The 20,474-nt window shown below is 32.9% G+C and overlaps 1 protein-coding gene across 1 annotated transcript in view; it reads right to left on the reverse strand.

Annotated features, from left to right (window-relative positions):
- Positions 1-618: 618 nt before the first annotated feature.
- The window catches only part of LOC138696408 (sarcalumenin-like), a 178,006-nt gene continuing 158,150 nt past the window's right edge, over positions 619-20,474 (reverse strand). The window contains exons 10-12 of the mRNA XM_069821346.1: positions 20,236-20,369; positions 18,042-18,239; positions 619-15,161 (exon numbers count right to left, since the gene is read on the reverse strand). Of these exons, the coding sequence (XP_069677447.1) occupies positions 15,108-15,161; positions 18,042-18,239; positions 20,236-20,369 (386 nt within the window). The 3' untranslated portion in view covers positions 619-15,107. The remainder of the gene's footprint in view (positions 15,162-18,041; positions 18,240-20,235; positions 20,370-20,474) is intronic.

Below are 20,474 nucleotides of genomic sequence, written 5' to 3' on the forward strand. Positions count from 1 at the left end.
CATGACCAAAGATTGGTGTACAAAATAAAGTATTGTAAACTGCATAATTGGACCCACTCTTTTTTTTTGTTGTTAATTTTAGAGAATCAAAAGAAATCAATTCACTATGCAACTCTGTATATGTGAAAGTATTCACTATGTTCACTTAGCAATAAAATATATTTATTTAATCAGTAAGAGTGTGCGATCTTCTAAGGCCTTTCATTTTTAATTGTGTGTTAACCTTAATCTGCAAGTAAACATAAGAAGATCCACGTAATCTGGAAGCACCAGAAGAAAACATTCATCATGCAATATTTGCTATACAACAAAAATAACTTAAATTTCAGGTAAGCTTGAGGCATTTCCAACAGCAGAGTGCAGAAACTTCGAACTTCTTTTGCAATGGTGAGCACAATTTCACAATTTCTGATAAATGATGACAAAAGTATAAACAGTGAAAGTGCAAGTTTACGTCCCTTGGAGCTATCAATTTTTTTTTAAACATCTGACACACTGCTTTCACAAGACCGTAATACAACAAGTACACTATTAGATTAATCAGGTCAAAGGATACTATATTTTCAGTTATAGGGAATATTGAATTGTAGGTAATAGTTATTTCTCAAAACAAACGAGGAAGCATGATCCATATATTGTATCCAAAAAAGATATTCTACAGCACAGTAACAGTAATACAGCACACATAATACTGTTCAACAGATCAACAGACTCTTCAACAAGAATCAAATTAAGTGACAAGGCATCAGTCCTGTAAAAGCTATTTGTAATGTTCTGGAAGAGAAGGGCTCCAGGGAATCACACTGAAACTTCATTCACTTCATACTTTCACTGATAATTACGAATTACATAAATTATGACTTAAAATATATTTAATATTTTCTTCTTTAATCCATTTACGATTTAAACACAATTAAAACTTTATTTTCTAATTCATTCATGACTTAAATGAATACACTTAAAACTTTCTTCTGGAATCCTTAACTCAAAATATACTTCAATTTTTATTATTTTATAGTTTGCACTTATTTTGAACACTATATTTATCTGGTTGTGGTGGAAAAATTATACATATTACTTTGAATTTAATTCCAAAATCTAGTTCTTAACATGTAAGATATGTAACAGCTGATAGCTGAAGAACGTGATGTTTTACCCAATGTGACTGATCACCAACATTCATTAAGAATATGGCACTAGAAGAAGAAGAAGAAGAAGAAGAAATGTGTCAATTTCGTTATCAAAATTATTTTCTTTAACCATCATGAAACGATTATTATGTGGCTGTCAAATCTAATGAACCAACAGTACATCTTATAGATATAATAAAAATAATATTACAAAAGAATACTTGCTTAAATCGGAGATACAACGCATTTTTAAGAATATATGTGAAAAGTAAGCTTTTAAATACTAGTGCCTTATTGTAAGAAAATTGTTTACAGGCAAAGAAAATAATGCTCTCTTGGGTAACAAGTATTGCACATCTTTCAATACAGTGCACAGTGTTTCCAAGAGGCTCAAAAGCTGGCCAAAAATGATTTTTTCACTTTTAATTTTATGGTGTTTGCAATGTACCCCAACTATCTCCAAGGTCTGGCGGTCATAAAACAGCCACCCTCGTAGCAGGTCTAATTCTACGCAGTTGTATTCGAACCTTTGAAAGTAGTGCATGAAGTGTCGTTTTTGCTGTGTTGTGATTGTGTGTTTTTCAATTAGAATTTCAATTATTATTTTTTGTACTTCTGTGGTTAATTTTCAGGTAAATGTTATTATGGATTGTTAGAGTTATATTTCTGAATTGAGAATACGTTATTATTATAATGATTGAATATATTATGCTTCGCTGAGGAATCATAATCATATTATGTAAAATTTTATTTTGCGATTCCTTGCGTTCGGTCTTTATGCAGGCAAGCATGTGTAGTCTGACATGTTTACTTGATGATCTCGAAAGGTAAAATTGCCCATATTTGCCCCTTTTGATAAAATTTAGATAAATATATGTATTGGCGTATTTCAGATTAATCGTCTAAAATACGAATATTCTCAGTATCAGTTAATTTCTTCTCTACAGCAAAACTATGTTCAATTTGGCTATCAAATAGTTGTAAAAGTACAAAATAACAAATTTTAGTCATTTATTTCAGTTTCAGAATGGAGTATCGTTGCAAAAAGAAAGAATTATTTGATACTTTACAGAAGTAAAAAAGTGGTCGTAAGAAACAGAAAGACGTAGTATTGCAGTTTCTTATTACAAAAATCGGTCTAGAAGTCTCCCATGATCAAATTAAATTGTTAGAAAGACATGTTTCTCGTTTTTGCATTAATTTGTTTCGCAGAATCGATAAATCTAACAGGATGAGTGATAGATGAAAAAAAAAAAAAACGAGCAGTGGTTAGATAAAGAGTTTGTATGTGATTTAAATCCTATAAAACCTAGTCTACAGAAAAGAGGACCACAGGCAAAGTTTGGGGAGAGCAGTAGTAGGTCTAAGCGTAGAAAATCTCAAAATGTAAGAAAATCTGCATAGATTGCGAAAAATTTAACATTCGCTGCAAAAATAAAGTAAGTGCAGTAATAACCGCCATTGACAGGAATCTCATCCAAAGATGTGGAATTATACTTAAAACCATATCCTGTGGATCTGAAATAAACACAAATGAACTTGAAAAATATGCAACTGAGACTGCCAGATCATTTGTCTCACTGTACTCTTTGTATCCCATGCCTGTCACTGCACATAAAATAGACATTCATGGTTCGACTATTATTTCCGAGGCATTACTTCCAATTGAATGGTGAATTTACAAAACGACTTATGTCCCTAGAAGTAGTTTTGAGAAAATTAAAGAAAACTGTTTTTGACTTCACTGAACCATATACTGTTACAATATATTTTTTTATATGTAAGAGAAAAATTTTTAGTATAAAAATTCATACTTTTGTACTCTTCTTCAGGTTGTAAAAAATTTAATTATCTTCAGGACTTAACTTTTTATGCAAATTAACTTCAATTCTGCATCATAATTATTAGGTTATTGACACATAAACATGTTCAACTAAATGTATTTAGCCTATACCAAAATCATAAAATAACCTTATTGCAATTGTTGAACAACACTATTTTGAACAATTTTTAATCACAAGAGTACAGACCTCTGATGGAGAAAAGTATGATGTTGAAGAAATGTTTCTGAGCACTTATTTCCATTAAGAATTGGATTAGTGGGCTGTTCTTATTTTGTCCCCGACATTTCTTTAATATACTGGATGTGACATAGTTATCGAAGTAATGTGCAGGAGAAAATTACATACCTCATTAAGACTTTTCTTGGCCTGTCCCTCATGGTAGACACAAAAGGACATTTCACTAGTTTTCATATTGTGCACAGAGAAAACTGAGACGGTGAGCTAGCGATAGTAGTACGTATCCTGAACTGGTGTTAGGCAAGCATACATTTTTCATGTAGTCAAAATGTGACAGCAAGAAAATCCTCTCTCTCTAGGTACTTAACTTGGCTCCATTTTGCAATACTTTTTACTTCAGCTACAAGTTTAGCACGATTACTGAACATATTGCTTTTCATTTTCATGCTGTTTTTCAAACGTAATAAATTTTCTCAACTGAAGAATTACCAATGACAACAGACAAAAAACATTTTGTCACCTGATTGTATAATTAAAATTACATATTATGTAAGTTTCTTCAGTACTTGACAGGCAAAACAAATTAAGACCAGGACTAAAGTCGTTGTACATTCTGCTGCTAAGGAAAACTATACAAAAGTCATGGATTAAAGTCATTCTGCTACTAAACGATGACCCTTGCACATAGTAACTTAATCATGCTCTCAACTCAAAACCCCCAAAATGTGGACTTAAGTCGTTTTGCAAATTTGCCATTCAATTGGACAAATGTCCAAGGTACAACCACCTTAAGCAATTTCGTGAACAGTATGCCAGAAAGATTTCAAGAGAGGCCACTAATCGGGATGTATTCAATCGACTCCTTGCCACCTCTAATCCTTTTATAAAATCTTTCCGCCAAGAGAACCGAACAAAATACAAGAAAAGGATACTACATGTGGAAGTCATAAACCTATTGAGTTCTGAAACAAACAAGGGACGGCTCAGGCCTACTGCAAGCGCAGTCACAACTTTCGGAGGGGAGGACAGTACCAATACTAGTAACAGTGATCAATGAACATTCTTTACCCTACTAAAGTGCTAAAAGTGTTTCTGAATCTGTATTGTGTACGTGCTCACTTAGAATTTATTATTTGTTAAGTGCCTCCGTAATAAATATAATAAACAGTGTAGTTACTTTAACGTGTAACAACCATTAAAAAGTTACTATTAAACAGTCATGAACATAATCGTAAAATGTTTGTAATACCGGTACTTAATGCACAAATTAATTCAATGAATACTAATAATATATATAAAGTGTTAAATTAAGCGCCTTTATTATGGAGAAAAAAACTGGGTCTACCACTTCACTGTTCAAGTATACCCAGCTGAACAGGAGCCATCAGTTGAGAAACACTGTCCTAAGATAAGCAAGTAGACCTGATATATTGTTAATATGATATTATCTTTCAGTTGGTACAAAAAATTGGTAAAAAAAGTGTTAAAGTGGCTTTTAGTATTTTTGGCCAGCTTTTATGCCTCTAGGAAACACTGTGCAGTGCTCTATTTACTGTCCCTCCAATTGGAATATATTATTACTTGTACTGATAGTGCATTGAAGATAGTCAATGTAATTACAAGCATAATAAATTAATTAGGGAGATAAACATTTAAGCACAGTGTTTGGTGCTATACAATTAGAAACACAAAAAAGTAAGTTTTCGCTATATTTTATAAATGGTGTGTGTTTGTTTTATTTAAGACATCACTGTTATTAAACATTTTGAGAAAATGTCGTATTTTTGTCACATTAAATTATATCTGGTTTTTTAAAACCTTATGTGTGAAACTATTACAAAAGCAAGTAGTTAGAATCCTCTGAATATTTACTGAAATGTGAGGACTTGAAAATAGAATAACAACAGATTGAAATCCATGCTCTTCAGAAATGTGAACTGGGCAATGTTTCTATGTATTAGGGTGACCAGATGTCCTAATTTTGGTGAAACAGTCCCGGTCTTTTAATCTAATGTCCTAATGAAATGGCGCTCAAAGTGTCCTAACTGTATCAGTTATTTTTGTGAAAGTCTCCATCAAAAAGTCATCCCAAGACAAACTAAATTGCCTATATGTAAATATTTGAGTTTGTCTAATGGTAAAGTCAGTGTTGTAGTTGGGTCAGAATGCAGTTCCAGTAAAAGTAATATTAGGGTTCCACAGTTCCAGTATAAATACAGCAAATGACTGATGAAGCACAATTTAGGGGCTCTTGAAATAGCCGCATTCCAGGAAAAATTTTTTTTCAACTTCAGCACTGGGATGTAATTTTGTAAAACTGTTGTTAAAAGAAATAATTCTTCACGTTTAAGTCGACTTCTGACAACAAGTATCAGCTCTATCTGAATTACCATCTATTCTAAACAATAAAACGCACATAATGTTTCATTACTGTTTACTGGGAAGTATCTTGCTGAAGGTTTCTGTAAATGTAGGAATGAAGAATGAACTTGTAACAACTTGTGAACACTTGTAACAACTATCATCACATTGTATTTTACACCTCTCAATGTTCGTTCCAGTAAGCTAGTGTTAACTCCAGTGCTGTTATATTGTAGAGGATTCTGGAGATTATGTTTTATAAAAAATATTTTTTTGTACTTATTTTGACTTTAATATGTTTAAATAAAACTGCTCGTTTTTATGGTCTGTTAACTGCAAAGTGAAGTATATTGAACAAAAGTTAAATACACAATGCAATGGTCAGTGTTGCCAAAAACCCATGGTGGCTTATCAGATAATTCCATTCACCTAAAGAAGAAAGAGATGCCCTCTTTGCGGGTATATTTGTTTAATTATTCATTGTTATGGTTTAATGCTTTTAACACAAAGGATTAAAATTTAAAAATGTATACAAAGCATTTACTAAATGTGAGCAAGAGAATTTTGCACAATATTAACTCTCATTATGTAGAACCAAACTCCAAAAAGGGATCAATTTCAGAACATGGTTACCTTCATTTCCCTTATCCTCCAAAATTCCAACCTTGTGCACACAAAATACATTATTGCCACTGAAAAGTGCCTTTCGTAAACATAGTATGAGCATTCGACAAACAGAAATCTGCTCTTTTTAGTATTTTAAGATAATTATTGTCAGTGAGGCAAATGTATACTAAAATTTTCCCCCAAAAACTCCCGGATTTTTACAGGGAATCTGATCACCGTATGTTTACTGTAAGACTAAATATTAAAATGTTAAGCTCCCAAAGAATCAGAATCAGAATCTATTGTATGTAATGAATAAAGAGCACTATATAGTTATTTATATGACTTGTGTGAAAAGTGGAACTGTTTTGCACAAGACAAATAATTCTCAGTCTGAGATGTAGGTGAGTGCTGAAATCACACTAGTAGTGCAAAATAGTCCATACCACACAAGTTACTGTATAATTTTAATTATTACCATAACAAAAAAACATATTTTCTATAACAATTTATTTTACTCTCATAATGAAAACATCCTACGGTGTCCAGCAAAGTGATATAATATAATACAGAAGGCAATGAAGTGTGCGATAAAGTAGTTTTATTTCATAGTCATCAGAATAAGCCTACTTTTGACGTAAAATACGTCTTTGAAAATGGTCCCATATGGGGTGCCATTCAGGAGTTGAGGTGTTACGAAATTAGTATTACTCCATAACAGTTATAACTCAGCAACTAATCAATGTATAGTAACAGATTATATCCCGTTTGAAAGTAAAAGATCGAAATGTATAAACAGGATACATCATGCATGCGCGAACTGTGGAACTCATGGGGAGGGGACTGTAAGATAAGCCCAAATAGTGTCAGTGTGTAAACTTAAGGTGTGTGTAACACTCTAACTATGTATCAGAGCTACACAAGTGTGGTGTCTACAGCTGGGCAACAATTATTATATAGTAAATGTTGCTTGGTAACCATAGTTAGTTTATCCACACCATCAAAATGTCGGCACATATGAATCATATGTACAGTACAATCAAAATCAGGCAAAGCGATGTAAAATGAAGAGAGAGGGGTCTGGGACATCCAAAAAGGTGCCACTAACCTCTGCCGAATGCATGAGTAATATGTGTAAATGCTGAATATAAAATTGGTTGATGAGCAAGTGGCCACTAGCACCACCTAGCAGCAACTCTGAGGAACTGATCAATCTCGGCTTTTACAAGAAATAATACTTTTTCTCAAAATGCATCCAAGTTCTACTCCTTCAACATCAGTCACAGATATCAAAACAAGGTCTTCAAAATGTCTGGCAACAAATAATTCAGTCACTAAATTTAACCATTGTTTCATTTCTCAACTACTAACCCAAGACGTACTCTACATTCAAACATAAGCTTACCTCACCAATGCAGACTAGTGTCCTTTTTTCATGATAGTAACAAAATAATTTAAACGAACTGTAGATTGAAGACTGTTCTTTAAAGGGTATAAATTATACATTTCTGAATATTCGACAACAAGAGACTGAATTTCCATTTGCAAATTGAATCTGAAGTGCTTTAGAAATCGTAAAATTTCTACACTTTGTTTATTTCACTACTTTTGCATTTGCCAAACATAAACATAAATTTCATTGCAACCATACCTATTGCTGAAATACCAGTAACATAACTAATCTAAATTTTTACAAAAGTAAAAGCAACACTGAGATACATTAGTTTAAATCTAATACTGTTCTCGAAACTATTGTTCAACTGTCTCGAATATAAAAATACTTCAAAACTCTAAAGCAGCCAGAGAAGAATTTGAAAAATTTACTATCTGGTAATACCTCATTACCAACACAAAATATACAAAACTATCTTAAGGAATACATCAATACTGTAGCACAATAATAAGTTCACTCAATGTCATAAAAATAATATAAAATAATAGTTATTGGTCCAACTTACATGGGTGATGTCAATATCAATACGATTTCAAACATTTTCACATTGGTACTTTAGTCCATTAATCGCCTCATATTACATAATTTTCCCTCGTGTATAATAAAACATTTATAACTATGCTTTATGATTTCTATAAGCACAAATTCACACTATTTTATAACTTAAGCGAAGAAGAAAAGAGAAACATGCATATGTAAAAAGAAAGTTTTGTAACAGTGTTCTTGATTCAAGTCACTACAATGTTTACTATTAATCCTCGTTTTAATAACATAAGAGATATTAAAAAAAAACAGTGTAACAACTGCGAACACATTACAATAATATTTCTTAAATTTGTAAATTCTTGTTAGTATGAGACAAAATAATAACAAAATAATTATTTTTTGCTAAAATCAGGCAAATGTAAGCAAGTGCAATGTATATTCTATTATGCCCTGATAACAATTCACATTGTATACTGGTATTACTTCTCATAGAAACTGTCAAATTTTCGCAAATATGTACATTTTATAAAATTTTAATGGAAATACGTACTTCGAAATAATAAAAATAACAGATATTTTATAAAATATATTCGACATATTCTGCATAAAACTTCTGTCTACCAGCAGAATTATCAGTACAGTACTTAAATACTTCAACTATCCTGGAAGACCTAGTCAAAAATAGTAATGAAATCAGACTTTTTGTGTAGCATAAACATATATGAGAGATTCACAAAATCTGAAGTCTAATATTCATGATCTGACTAACATTAAGTATATAAACTACCACAATGATATTGTGCTAAATATACAGGCGCAAAATAAGATTCACTGTAGTGTACAGATGAAGACAACTCATCAGTAAGGTGGGTATCTACTACAGCAGGAGCTTCAGAATGAGATTTTTGGCCGTAAATTATGTTCTTATTTATAGCATATAATATACTCTATTCGCATTTCATCAAGTTAAAAAAAGATAATGAATCATTTACTAACATTCCTGGGTCAATATTCTCAGAATTCTTACAACATAAGTAAAAAAAAAAAAAAAAAACTATAAAATAATAAACATATTTATTGTTAGTTCGTGACAGAAGAAGGTAACAGATAATAGACAACATTACGATATATGGATCATATGCAGAGACAAAGAGGAAGGCAGAATATAAGGAAGATAAGAGAATGCTGAGTTACAGTGAAAACCTGCCCTTGGGAATAAAATTATAAATGAATGAATTCATTGATTTGCTCGAAGAAGAAATCACAATTTAATAATTACATAAGACTCTAGAAAGCAGAATTGAAGATATGACACATTTGAAAATTTATTAAAAAAATAAATGTATTAAGACAGAGCAGGATAAAGGGGAAGGAAAAAAGAATATTAAAAGATGCAATCAGATTGAGTAAATCATTGCTATCTCTTTAGCGAAGATACAGTTGAAATGAACTAAACATTTTGTCAATACTTATGCAAGTACTATTTCTTTAATCAGATTTTTGTCTTTCCTGACTCAAAATCCTAAATCTTTTTCGTACTAATTAAACAGTTCTTAAAAGCAAAGTTTACAATTAGTGTCTACTTCCCTTGCTCGGTAAATATGATCACTCTCATCTAGTATTAGTAAGTTCATGAGAAAATGAAAGTGCTTTAAGAGGAAAAATAAAGCCAAACAAAGGCTGAGATACGAGACAGTACTAAACAATCTGTGGACAATGTCCATCTTTGGGCAGTATTTAACCCCCGTAATCAAACAGTGTTGCTCCATGTTTTTGTAACAAGATAACAGAAAAGATAAAAAATATTTGTATTCATGAATATTCCTTAAAGTATGAGTAATAAATATTTCAATGTCACTTCACCAAGAGTCAACTGACAAAAATAAAATTTTAGTTTAAATTGTGTAAATTATATCTTGTAATGTTGGCTAGTATATTGTGATAAGCATATGTATTTTCACAAATTTTCAACCGAAAGGGAGATGACCATGTTGTGATGGCTATTTTACTATAAAGATTTTAATAGAAAAGCATAGAGAGTTTAATATCGAAACACACTTAGCATTTATTGATTTCGTAAAGGCATTCGATAAAGTTAGCAGAAATAAACTTTTAGAGATTTTCTGCCATGATAATAAACCAAATCAAATCATTTTTTTCATTTATAATTTATATCAAGAAAATGAAATTGCCATAAGAACTGAACGCGAAACTACTAGCTGGACTTCAATAAACCAGGTGCGATCTTTCTCCTTTTCTATTTATCATATATATGAACCATATTTTGTACATTTGGAGGCAAAGTCATCATACCGGAATTTAAATTAATCGAAACACACTTCTCGATACATTACTGTTTGGCAACGATCACTAAAACAGATGATCTACAAAAAGCCATTTATAATCTACAAATAATCGCTTCAGATTTAAAACAAAAATCATAGCATTTTTAGGATAACATCCAATTCCAAGTAAAATAATGATAAATAATAAAGTAATTGAACATGTCAATTCATTTAACTATTTAGGGTATAATTTATCTTATATTACCGATGAAGATTTGGCAAGCAAAATATCTAAATTTATAAAAAATCACTGGAGTAATCAACACTGTCTTCAAATCCTCCCAAGTTCAAAAACATAGAGGCTAAAAGTCTATAAAACACTGGCTCGACCAGTTCTAACTTATGGCAGTGAAGCATATGGCAGTGAAGCATGGACAATCAAAAAAGTTCATGAGAAAAGGCTGACAGTAGCTGAAATGAGATTTATGAGACAGACAGTGGAATGTTCATTGCTCGAACACCGTAAAAATGAAGACATATTGAAAGAACCAAAAATAGATCCTATGGTTCAGTTTGTTCAACAATATAGACTTCAGTGGAAGAAACATGTTGAAAGAATGGATTGCACTAGATGGCCTGACAAATTCTTGCCTGTGTACCAAGAGGAAGGAGAAATTTGGGAACACCACGAAAACGCTGGCATGAGACAGTAACGGATCCACTAGGGTCTAACACGTGAAGAACATGATGATGATGATGATGATGATGATGATGATGATGATGATGATGATGATGATGATGATGACGATGATGACCAGAAATACCTCTGAATTCTTTAATAGTTACACAAATGTTGAAATGGATCAATTTCTACCTATATTCTTAACTGGATGATGGTGGTGATAATACATATTGTGATAATTTATATTTCTTAACCCTAGCACTGCTAAGGGGGGGCAAAAATTGCCCGCACTATTTGTTTTATTTGTGTAGAATATGTAATTGTTGACCTGAAGAAACAAGATTGTAGGTAGTTGTAGATTAATATCTCAAGTATATAATGACATGGACTTATAATTTTTATGATTTATTTAAATCTGCCTACCATCTTCATTTATAGTGCGGGCAATTTTTGCCCCCCCTTAGACATGGGTGTGACAATTTTTCTGTCTGAAAATATTGATCAATAATCAGACTAATATACATTGTTTGATTGTTGGTACCACTGGATATACAAATTTAATTCAAATTATGTTGTCATTGTTGCTTTTAAAGTAATAACTGTCTTGTTATTCAAACTGGAACAGTTGGAAATTAGTTGTGTGAAATGTCTCGTAATAATCAGTGTCAAAATGTCTCGGAGTTTTCTCACAGAAAAAGAGGTGACAGCTATGGTAAATGAAGATAATATAGATGATGCAAGTGAACCAGAAGAAGATGATAATGTTGTGACATACGACAGTGACACTGAATATCACAGAGAAATTGAAAGTGACTCAAGTTCGCGAAGTTCATCCCCTGATCAGCAGCACGCTTCTACTTCTAACATCGCTGTTATAGCAAGAAGTGGTAGGGAATATACTACTGCACCTCCAAGGCAAGTCCGCAGGTCAGTACAGAATATAGTGAGTTTCCATGAAGGTTTGACAAATGAAGGTTTGACCTCTAATGCGTCAGAATCTTTCAAAAAGTTTATAACTCCTGAAATAGTGAACATTATTGTGCATCATACTAACGAAGAAGCTAGTATTAGGAATCTAAAACTTACATACACAGAAGAATTATATGCCTTCATTGGTATTTTGATACTCATGGGTGCAAATAATGACAGTGAACTGCCAATTGATGATTTATGGGGAAAAGTACTGGGCAAGAACATCTACACAGCTACAATGAGTCGTATTCGATTTGGAGAACTTCTGTCCTTGATTAGATTTGATGATAAGCAAACAAGAACTGAAAGACGAAAGCAAGATAAGTTTTGCCCCATTCGTGAAGTTTTCTATAAAATTGACGAATTGTTTGTAAAATATTACATACCTAGTGCACATCTAACAATCGACGAAATGCTCTCGCTCTTTCGAGGAAGATGTCCATTTAAAGTCTTTATGAAAGACAAGCCAGGCAAATATGGCATATTGATTAGGATGTTATCGGATGCACACACCCGGTACATTCTGAAAATGGAGGTCTATGCAGGAAAGGACGAGCGACCCGCCGAGGAACGGAGTGCAAAGGCAGTTGTTAGACGCCTAGTAAAGCCGCTGGAAGGAACCGGAAGAAATGTAACAACGGATCGTTATTATACATCCATCGAGCTAGCGGAGGAACTTTACAATGATGACAAGCTGACTTTGGTGGGGACATTGAAGAGTAACAGAAAGCACATACCGGAAGAGCTAAAGAAGACGCAGGGTCGAGAGCTATATTCCTCTAGATTCTTATTCACAGACCCGAAAACAGGCAAGGCACCAGTTACCTTGGTTTCATACATCACCAGACTCAAGCCCACTAAGAATCTCCTACTTCTATCCACACAACATAATGATAGAAAAGTGGATGAGTCGACAGAGAAAAAGAAAACAGATGTTAATCTATACTATAATGAAACAAAAGGAGGTATAGACAGCATTGATCAAATGACGCGGCATCACTCTGTGAAGCGGGGGACTAGAAGGTGGCCACTATCTATATTTTTCACCTTGATAGATATTGCATGTCTCAATGGTGGAACAATTTTCATGAAAAACAACCCCGACTGGAATAAGAAGAAGCATAATGTAAGAAGGCTCTATATGCTAGAGTTGGGCCAACAACTACTTAGGCCAGTTGTGGAAGAGAGAGCCAAGAATATTATAGGTTTGCAAAAGCCTATCATCTCTGCAATAGAAAGTGTTCTAGGGAAAACGCTTCCCAGTACTAGTGTAGTTGTTCCTTCTGGTGCATCGTATTCACGAGGAAGATGTCATCTCTGCTTGAAGACAAAAAGCTCTAAAAGGGAAAAAGACAAAATGACAAAAGTGTCTATAGTTTGCTGCAGGTGCTGTAAATATGTTTGTTCCACTCATTCTGCAAAAACAATCATATGCACCAATTGTGAAAATGAAAGTGAAAGTGAGTGAAAAAAAAACTATTGACAATTGAGCAATTTGTGACTTTGATTTTTAGTTTTGTTATTTGTGGTCTACAATAGTTTTGTTGATTACTTAGTACAGAAAAGCCTGAAGTTTAAAAAGTCAAAGCATTAGTCTATATGAGAAATATACGTTTTTATAAGACTATTTTCAAAAACTCATATACTGTATGTGTCTTTTAGAATGTTCCTGATATAGACAATTGTGTAGTAAGCTAAATATTAAAATAATGTTTTGTTCATTACTTAGTACAGAAAAGTCTGAAGTTTAAATATCCAAAGCATTAGCCTATGTGAGAAATATACGTTTTTATAAGACTATTTTCATAAATACTTATATGTGTGTCTTTTTTTAATGTTCCTGATATAGAAAATCGTGTAGTAACATAGTAAAGTAATTCTTAGTCTATTAAAAAATCAAAACAAAGCGCGGGCAATTTTTGCCCCCCTTAGCCATCCACGTGACAGATCGAAGCTTAGTAGTGCTAGGGTTAATGAATTCAACATTGGCTTCATAAAATAGTGTCCAAAGTAAGTGCAGAGAGTTTTAACAAATAATAAATATAATTCATACACAATCTTGGTGGTAACTCTATATGAAAAAGATACATAAAACGTAATGGAACAAACAACTACTTCCAACTTCTCAACACAGCACAATTGCATGAATTCTGTACCACATTAAACAAAATTCCAACTGTCATGATCAAGTATATTCTCCATAGTTTCACACGCACGTTCTTAATAGAAACATGAAAATGGTGGTTTTAACTGCACAGCATAGTCCACTTCATTGGTTTCAATTGGTAGAAATATACTAATCTCAACTATCATTTCCCGTCTTTAGTGATTTCTGAGAAATTTACATTTAAGATAATACAGCAGATAATTTCTTTTATCAACACGATTTAATTTGTAAACACAACTTAGCTACCTAAATTATTTGTAACATGATTGATTATAAATTATAGTGAATATGTATTCTCTGTTTACAACACATTTTCTTTTAAAACATTTCATTGGAGTTGCAAAACTCATGTCTACCTCAATGCTTCTAATGTCTAATACATACTAATTAAAAGAGATTACAGAGCACTTTAATTGCATTTCTTAAGAATAAATATAAGTTTTTATTTTATAAAAAATTATACCACAGGAAATTATGCCACCACAGTCTACTGGAAAGTTTAATAGAAGTGAAATATAATTATTTAAAATTATGCTTCTTAATTTGCAATTACCTTAATCATACTTAAATATGAACAGCAGTAAACGTGGATTGTTGTCGACAGAAACAACTGTAGTCCATCTGTACATTACCTAACAGACTCAACAAGCTCAAAATGTACAATTTCATATTGTTTTTCTGGAATATTTCAGTTTGATTCCCTGAGAAAGAAATGTTTTACACTCAGCAGTCTTGCTTATAATAAAAATAGTTTATATTACCAGACATTAATAAAATAGGAAACAATATGCAATCTAAATGCCATAAAGTTCATAGCTGCCAGGGAAAATGCAAAGCTATTCCCACCAAGGCAATTATCAATTCTGAAATTTTCTTTAATAAAAAACTTCATTCATGCATTGTGAAATAGTCATGGTCTTCCAAGGCGAAGTATCTTGACTCCTTCACAAGTCGTGATCACCCACACTCTGTTCCAAGTACTCACGGTAAAGCTGTTGCTGCAACATACAAGAAGCAAATTCTCATTCTCAAGTGATTAACAATCCATATAGATATTCTACGAGAATTGGTGACAACACTGGAGGTGTGCAGTGTTTGCAGAACTGTTCGAAATAAATTTGTATGTCAAAAACAAGGAAGACTGTACACAAGAGTTATATTTAAAATATGCCACATCTATTTTAATTCTGTAAGAGTTTTGCTTCAATGTGGCAAGTTGTAGTGCTATAGTAACCTAAACAATATATTTATTCGATTACAAAAATGGAAAAAGAAGTTAAACTTCCATCAAGCCAAATAATAATGAGTATATGTGATTATTACCTCTTGTAAAAAGTTACAAAAGTGAGTGTAATTAATTTTTATACAACAAAATAACAATTTAAAAGTGCTACAACAGTTTGCTAAGAACATGTGGCAGAGTATGATAATACTGTAGTACAGTGTGATATGCCATTGTTTTACAGATCTGACAGGTGTTTGTGACAAACCTAGAAACTATATTTGAAATATATAAAGGTGAATACTTCCATAAAAACTTTCCATTTTCATAATTGCATTCTTGATTGTACTAGTGACTAACTTAGGGTGACCAGATTTACAAATTTAAAAAAACAATACTTTACAAAATTTGCTTTAAAAACTAAGACAAAACAGGACACTTGAATAACAAAGAGCGTAAGCGTTCCTTCTCAGTTTCACTTCAATATTAAACAACTTATTGATATAATGAGACTTTATTCTATCATCAAATAACACTATTTAATAGTGACTATTATTCATTAAAAGCATGTCTTATTTTTGAAGTGGAACTGCACTGTGTCAAGATCTTTTTATGAATGAAATTTTAACATTTACAATTACCAACAATTATATTTATTTCACGCATACTACATACGAATCTTTTAATCTGTTGAACATGAACTGGTTCCTTCAACATCAGAAACTTTGTTCTTAACCTTATATTTTTCATATTATTGCGATGTACTGAAGTACATATATTTCCGTGCAGGAATTCTGCGTGATATTATGATGAAGGATCGGTGGAGCGGGATTCGAACCCTGGTTTTTCAGCTCTATGTGCTGAGCATCAAAAGAAAATGGAAAATAGCTGTGGAGGAAAGAGGGGTTGTTAAATCGTAAAAATTTATCACACATGAAGCTTCTGGAATGTCTGCAAAATACTAGCTGTGAAGATTTGGAAAAATATTTAAGAATGGATGAATAGTGTTTCGGAAAATTATTGAAAACGATCAAATCTTATATTCAGAGAAAAAATACAATAATGGGAAGTGCAATCAGTGCACGTGAAAGATTAGTAGTGACGTTAAGATATTTAGCAACTGACTGTTCATTTGAAGATTTAAAATGTTCTGCAGTCATCTCTCCACAAGCATTTGGAAAAATCATTCCAGAAATATGTCATTTTTTATACAGGATGTCTCCAACCTTTAGGGTGAAAATTATACAGATGGTAGAGGACTCTAAACTGAGCATTTTGACATCAGGAACCAGTGGTCGGAAATGCACATTTCAGGAGCTAAAAGGTCTTGAACAAGTAATAAGTTTGAAGAATATTTTTGCAAGTCGCTTTAATTTTTTACACACATAAACAACTTACATCTCATAGCAACTGTTCAAAGTGGTCATCACCTGCCTTGATACATCCAGAACAATGTATGATATTTTGCTCCACTCTTTTAAATATCCCAGATGTCTGTTGTACAATGAGGCAGGCAGGTAAGAATCTGTTGCCCAGGTGATCATGGATGTGAAGTGGACAGTGTTACAACCACATTCACTTGCAAGCAACAAGATATTTAAGGTTTTATTTTCAAAACAACATACACATAGCAACAACTTAGAGCTCAGAGCACTTGTTCAAAGTGGCGACCACCTGTCTCAATACATGCATTACAATGACACATCAAATTTTGTAAGCAATAACAAATATCACCATGGAAGCACCAGACAGTTGTTATGAACATTTAAGCAGCTTACAGAAAACGTCCCTCACATACATTTTCAAGATCTCGTGGCATCCAAAATATCTATTTCCGACCACTGGTTCCTTATATCTAAATACTCAGTTTAGAGTCCTCTATCATCTGTATAATTTAGATCCTAAAAGTTGAATAGACACCCTGTATAAAGCTCTGAAGGCGAAGTATATGAAAGTAAGTATTGAAAACTACACTGTGCATTATACAAATATTTATTTAGACCCAATTGTACAAGAACTGTAACTGAAATAAAATCATGTTCATTACGAAAAGCATTGCAAATGTTATTAATTTTCTTTTTAACTGTATTTACAGAGGCTCCATTGTCTACAGTCTTGCAACAGGTCACCAATTTTTCATATGCTTGTAACTTTAGTTTTCTGTTGCTATATGCTTCAGACTTAAATGTTCCACAAAATGGGTAACTGCCAATATACAGTAAATCAATAAATCTACTACTAAATGTGTGATCACTCATTGTTAAAAGCCAAAATTTTTATTAAGCTGAAAGTTTCGATCTGCAGGTACAATCTGTGGATATACGGACATACACAGTTTCGCGTCATTCTTATTGAACTGCAGGTCTAAACCTGTCAACCTCCTGTGTGTGTATGTCACAATCTTAACTGAAGGCCAGATCTGTCACAGTTCGGAAATGCAGCTGGACTGTGTGTATGGGGAACATAAGAGAATAAGTTTTGACAGAATGCAAATCAGGTAAGAGAGAAGAAATTTTAATACTATTAAGTTAACAGCGTAAGTATACAATTTGAAATGCCAACAGCTATTGGTGTCACCTTCTGAATTACATATTTTTGTTTCTTTGACGTGACTTAATCAGGACTTATACAAAACTATCATAGAAAATGGAATTACCTTTTTTGCCTTTACTACTTTTTCCACGTGTTCTCTCATCTCCAGAAACTGCCGCTTGTGTTTACGAGAAAGAGTCGGCCGCAGCCCTAGAGACCACTTGGTGAGAACAAATAGACCTCCCCAGCCAATTATAATAATTAGCAACACTGTCCACTGTAGTCTCTCTGGAACTATTGACCATAGTGTACGCACAGGAGACTGAAACAGATCATATCAACTACATATTTTACTCATTGATTAATCAAATAACAAAACCATAATATGAAATAATTTAAATCATGAAAAGAGGAATTTAAGATTGAATATATATTAAAACAAGAATTCTACTAATATACACTGTGTTCCAATATTTGAATGTTAATGTTAATGTCACAAATAAAAATTAAGCTATAGTGATGATAATTTTAGATGGTAATGTGAAACCTGAAAGTAAATTCTTTTGTTTCGTAGTAACAATTCTGCTGTACGACATCATAGCAATGTAAACAAAAATGGCAGAGCTGCATTTATCATTTGAGCCACATGAGTGAATTCTTAAGTGCTAAAGGAAAACAGAGAATGTGAGATATGACAGTGAAGAATTAAATTAGGATTATCAAGGTTGCAAGAACAACTGCAAGATTATGTGACAAGTTTGAGGTTGATGGAACAGTGCAAAATGTAGAGGGACGTTGCAGAAGACTGAGAACATAAATATTAACAATGATAGTTTTGTGACAGTGTTACAGACATTCAACAATCCTCAAAAAATTCTATAAGGCAATGTTTTCGTGAGACTAACATCTGAAAATCCAGTGTCCATCACATTTTGCGGCATTAGAGGTGGAAGGCATACATTTTAAGATTGCTTCATGCAATGAACGAGGATAATCGAGATAGGTGATTTCAGTTTTCTAAGTGGTTATTGCAATGAAAGGGAAAATTTTCAAGATTTAATTGTTTAGTCTAATGAAACCAGTTTTAAACTTAATAGTACTATTAACTAACATAACTGTTCATACTGGACTAATGAAAATCCATACGTAATGGAAGAGTGAGCAGTTAACAGTGTGATGCAGTCTGTCTTCCAGAGGAATGATAGGCTCATCTTTCTTTGAAGCAATTGTCACAGGTGCTGCTACTTAAGAATGCTGCAAAAAACATCATTCCAGCTATTAATGATCTGTTTTTCAATGAAGTGTGTTACTTTCAGCAGGATAGTACACCACCACATTACCACAGTGATGTGAGAAATTGTCTGGATTTTACTTTCTTCTGGAAGTGAATAAGACGAAGAGGAAAAGTGGCAACTGTGGGACAAAGCCAGTGCCAGATAACTGATTTTGCCGGATAATTGGAAAATACTTTTATAGGTTACGTAAAGATATGCTGTAGTGCACAAACATTTTTTTTCCATGTTGAAATTTAAATATTAAAAATAAAGTTTTGAAATACATACAATGATTATTTTTAGTATTGAATACAGTAATGTTTTCGTAACCTTATGACAATTTTAAATGGCGGCCATGTGATATGAAGAGCAGTGTAGCCTACGTTGCAACTATGAAGACGAAGTAGCACTCGATGATTTGAGTGTAAGAACATTTTGCTTGTGTTTTGCAGAATCCATTGTGCAACAGCAGTCCTTAGCGATAATAGCCAGGATACTATTTATCACTCGAATGGAACTTTTACACGCTGTAGGAACAGAGAATTTCACACTTTCCTATTTAGACTCATCCAACACCTCTTCAAAAGGGCGAGTTCAAGTGGTAAATTTAAAGATATCATCTCTGCGCATTGTTTGAAAGGTCCAAGTGACAACTTATCAATGCTACCTGATCTACTCCAGGGACATAACGGGGTTTTCTGTCTATGTTTTCATGCGTGAACAATGTGAAGAGTAAATACAATGTGTGACATGTGAGATCCATGAAAACTGCTCGCATCTTCGTCCAACTCTTCCCTTTCGCATGAATGACCTTTTTTTTCCTAGCCAAAAATGCTGTTGTCTTGGTATTGCCGGTTATTTGGGTGCCAGATACGAGGGATTTTACTGTATTCACCTCTATCCTCTAATGTAACTCCTATGGATTTTTAATCATGAGGTATACTGAAGAACATTGTGTATGCCATGAATACCACAAAACCACGAACACTTCAGGACATAAAGACACGAAAGCACATAGAAGAACTCTAAAAACAAAATACTTACCAGATATGTAACAAGGTTGTCTGTAACACTAGCACCAAATACTGCCAGCAAAAAATTTCTGTTGAGGACGGTCACAAGCACATTCAGGATGAAGAGCATTGGAAGAATAGCAGCCAGAGCACCTAGTACCATTGCTGTACAATAATAATAATAATAATAATAATAATAATAATAATAACTTGTTGCAACATGTTTCTTTCTCTTATCTACAAATCTTTCAAAATCATTGATTGCAGTAG

Source organism: Periplaneta americana, chromosome 3 (genome assembly GCF_040183065.1).
Source record: "Periplaneta americana isolate PAMFEO1 chromosome 3, P.americana_PAMFEO1_priV1, whole genome shotgun sequence".
Lineage (NCBI taxonomy): Eukaryota > Metazoa > Arthropoda > Insecta > Blattodea > Blattidae > Periplaneta > Periplaneta americana.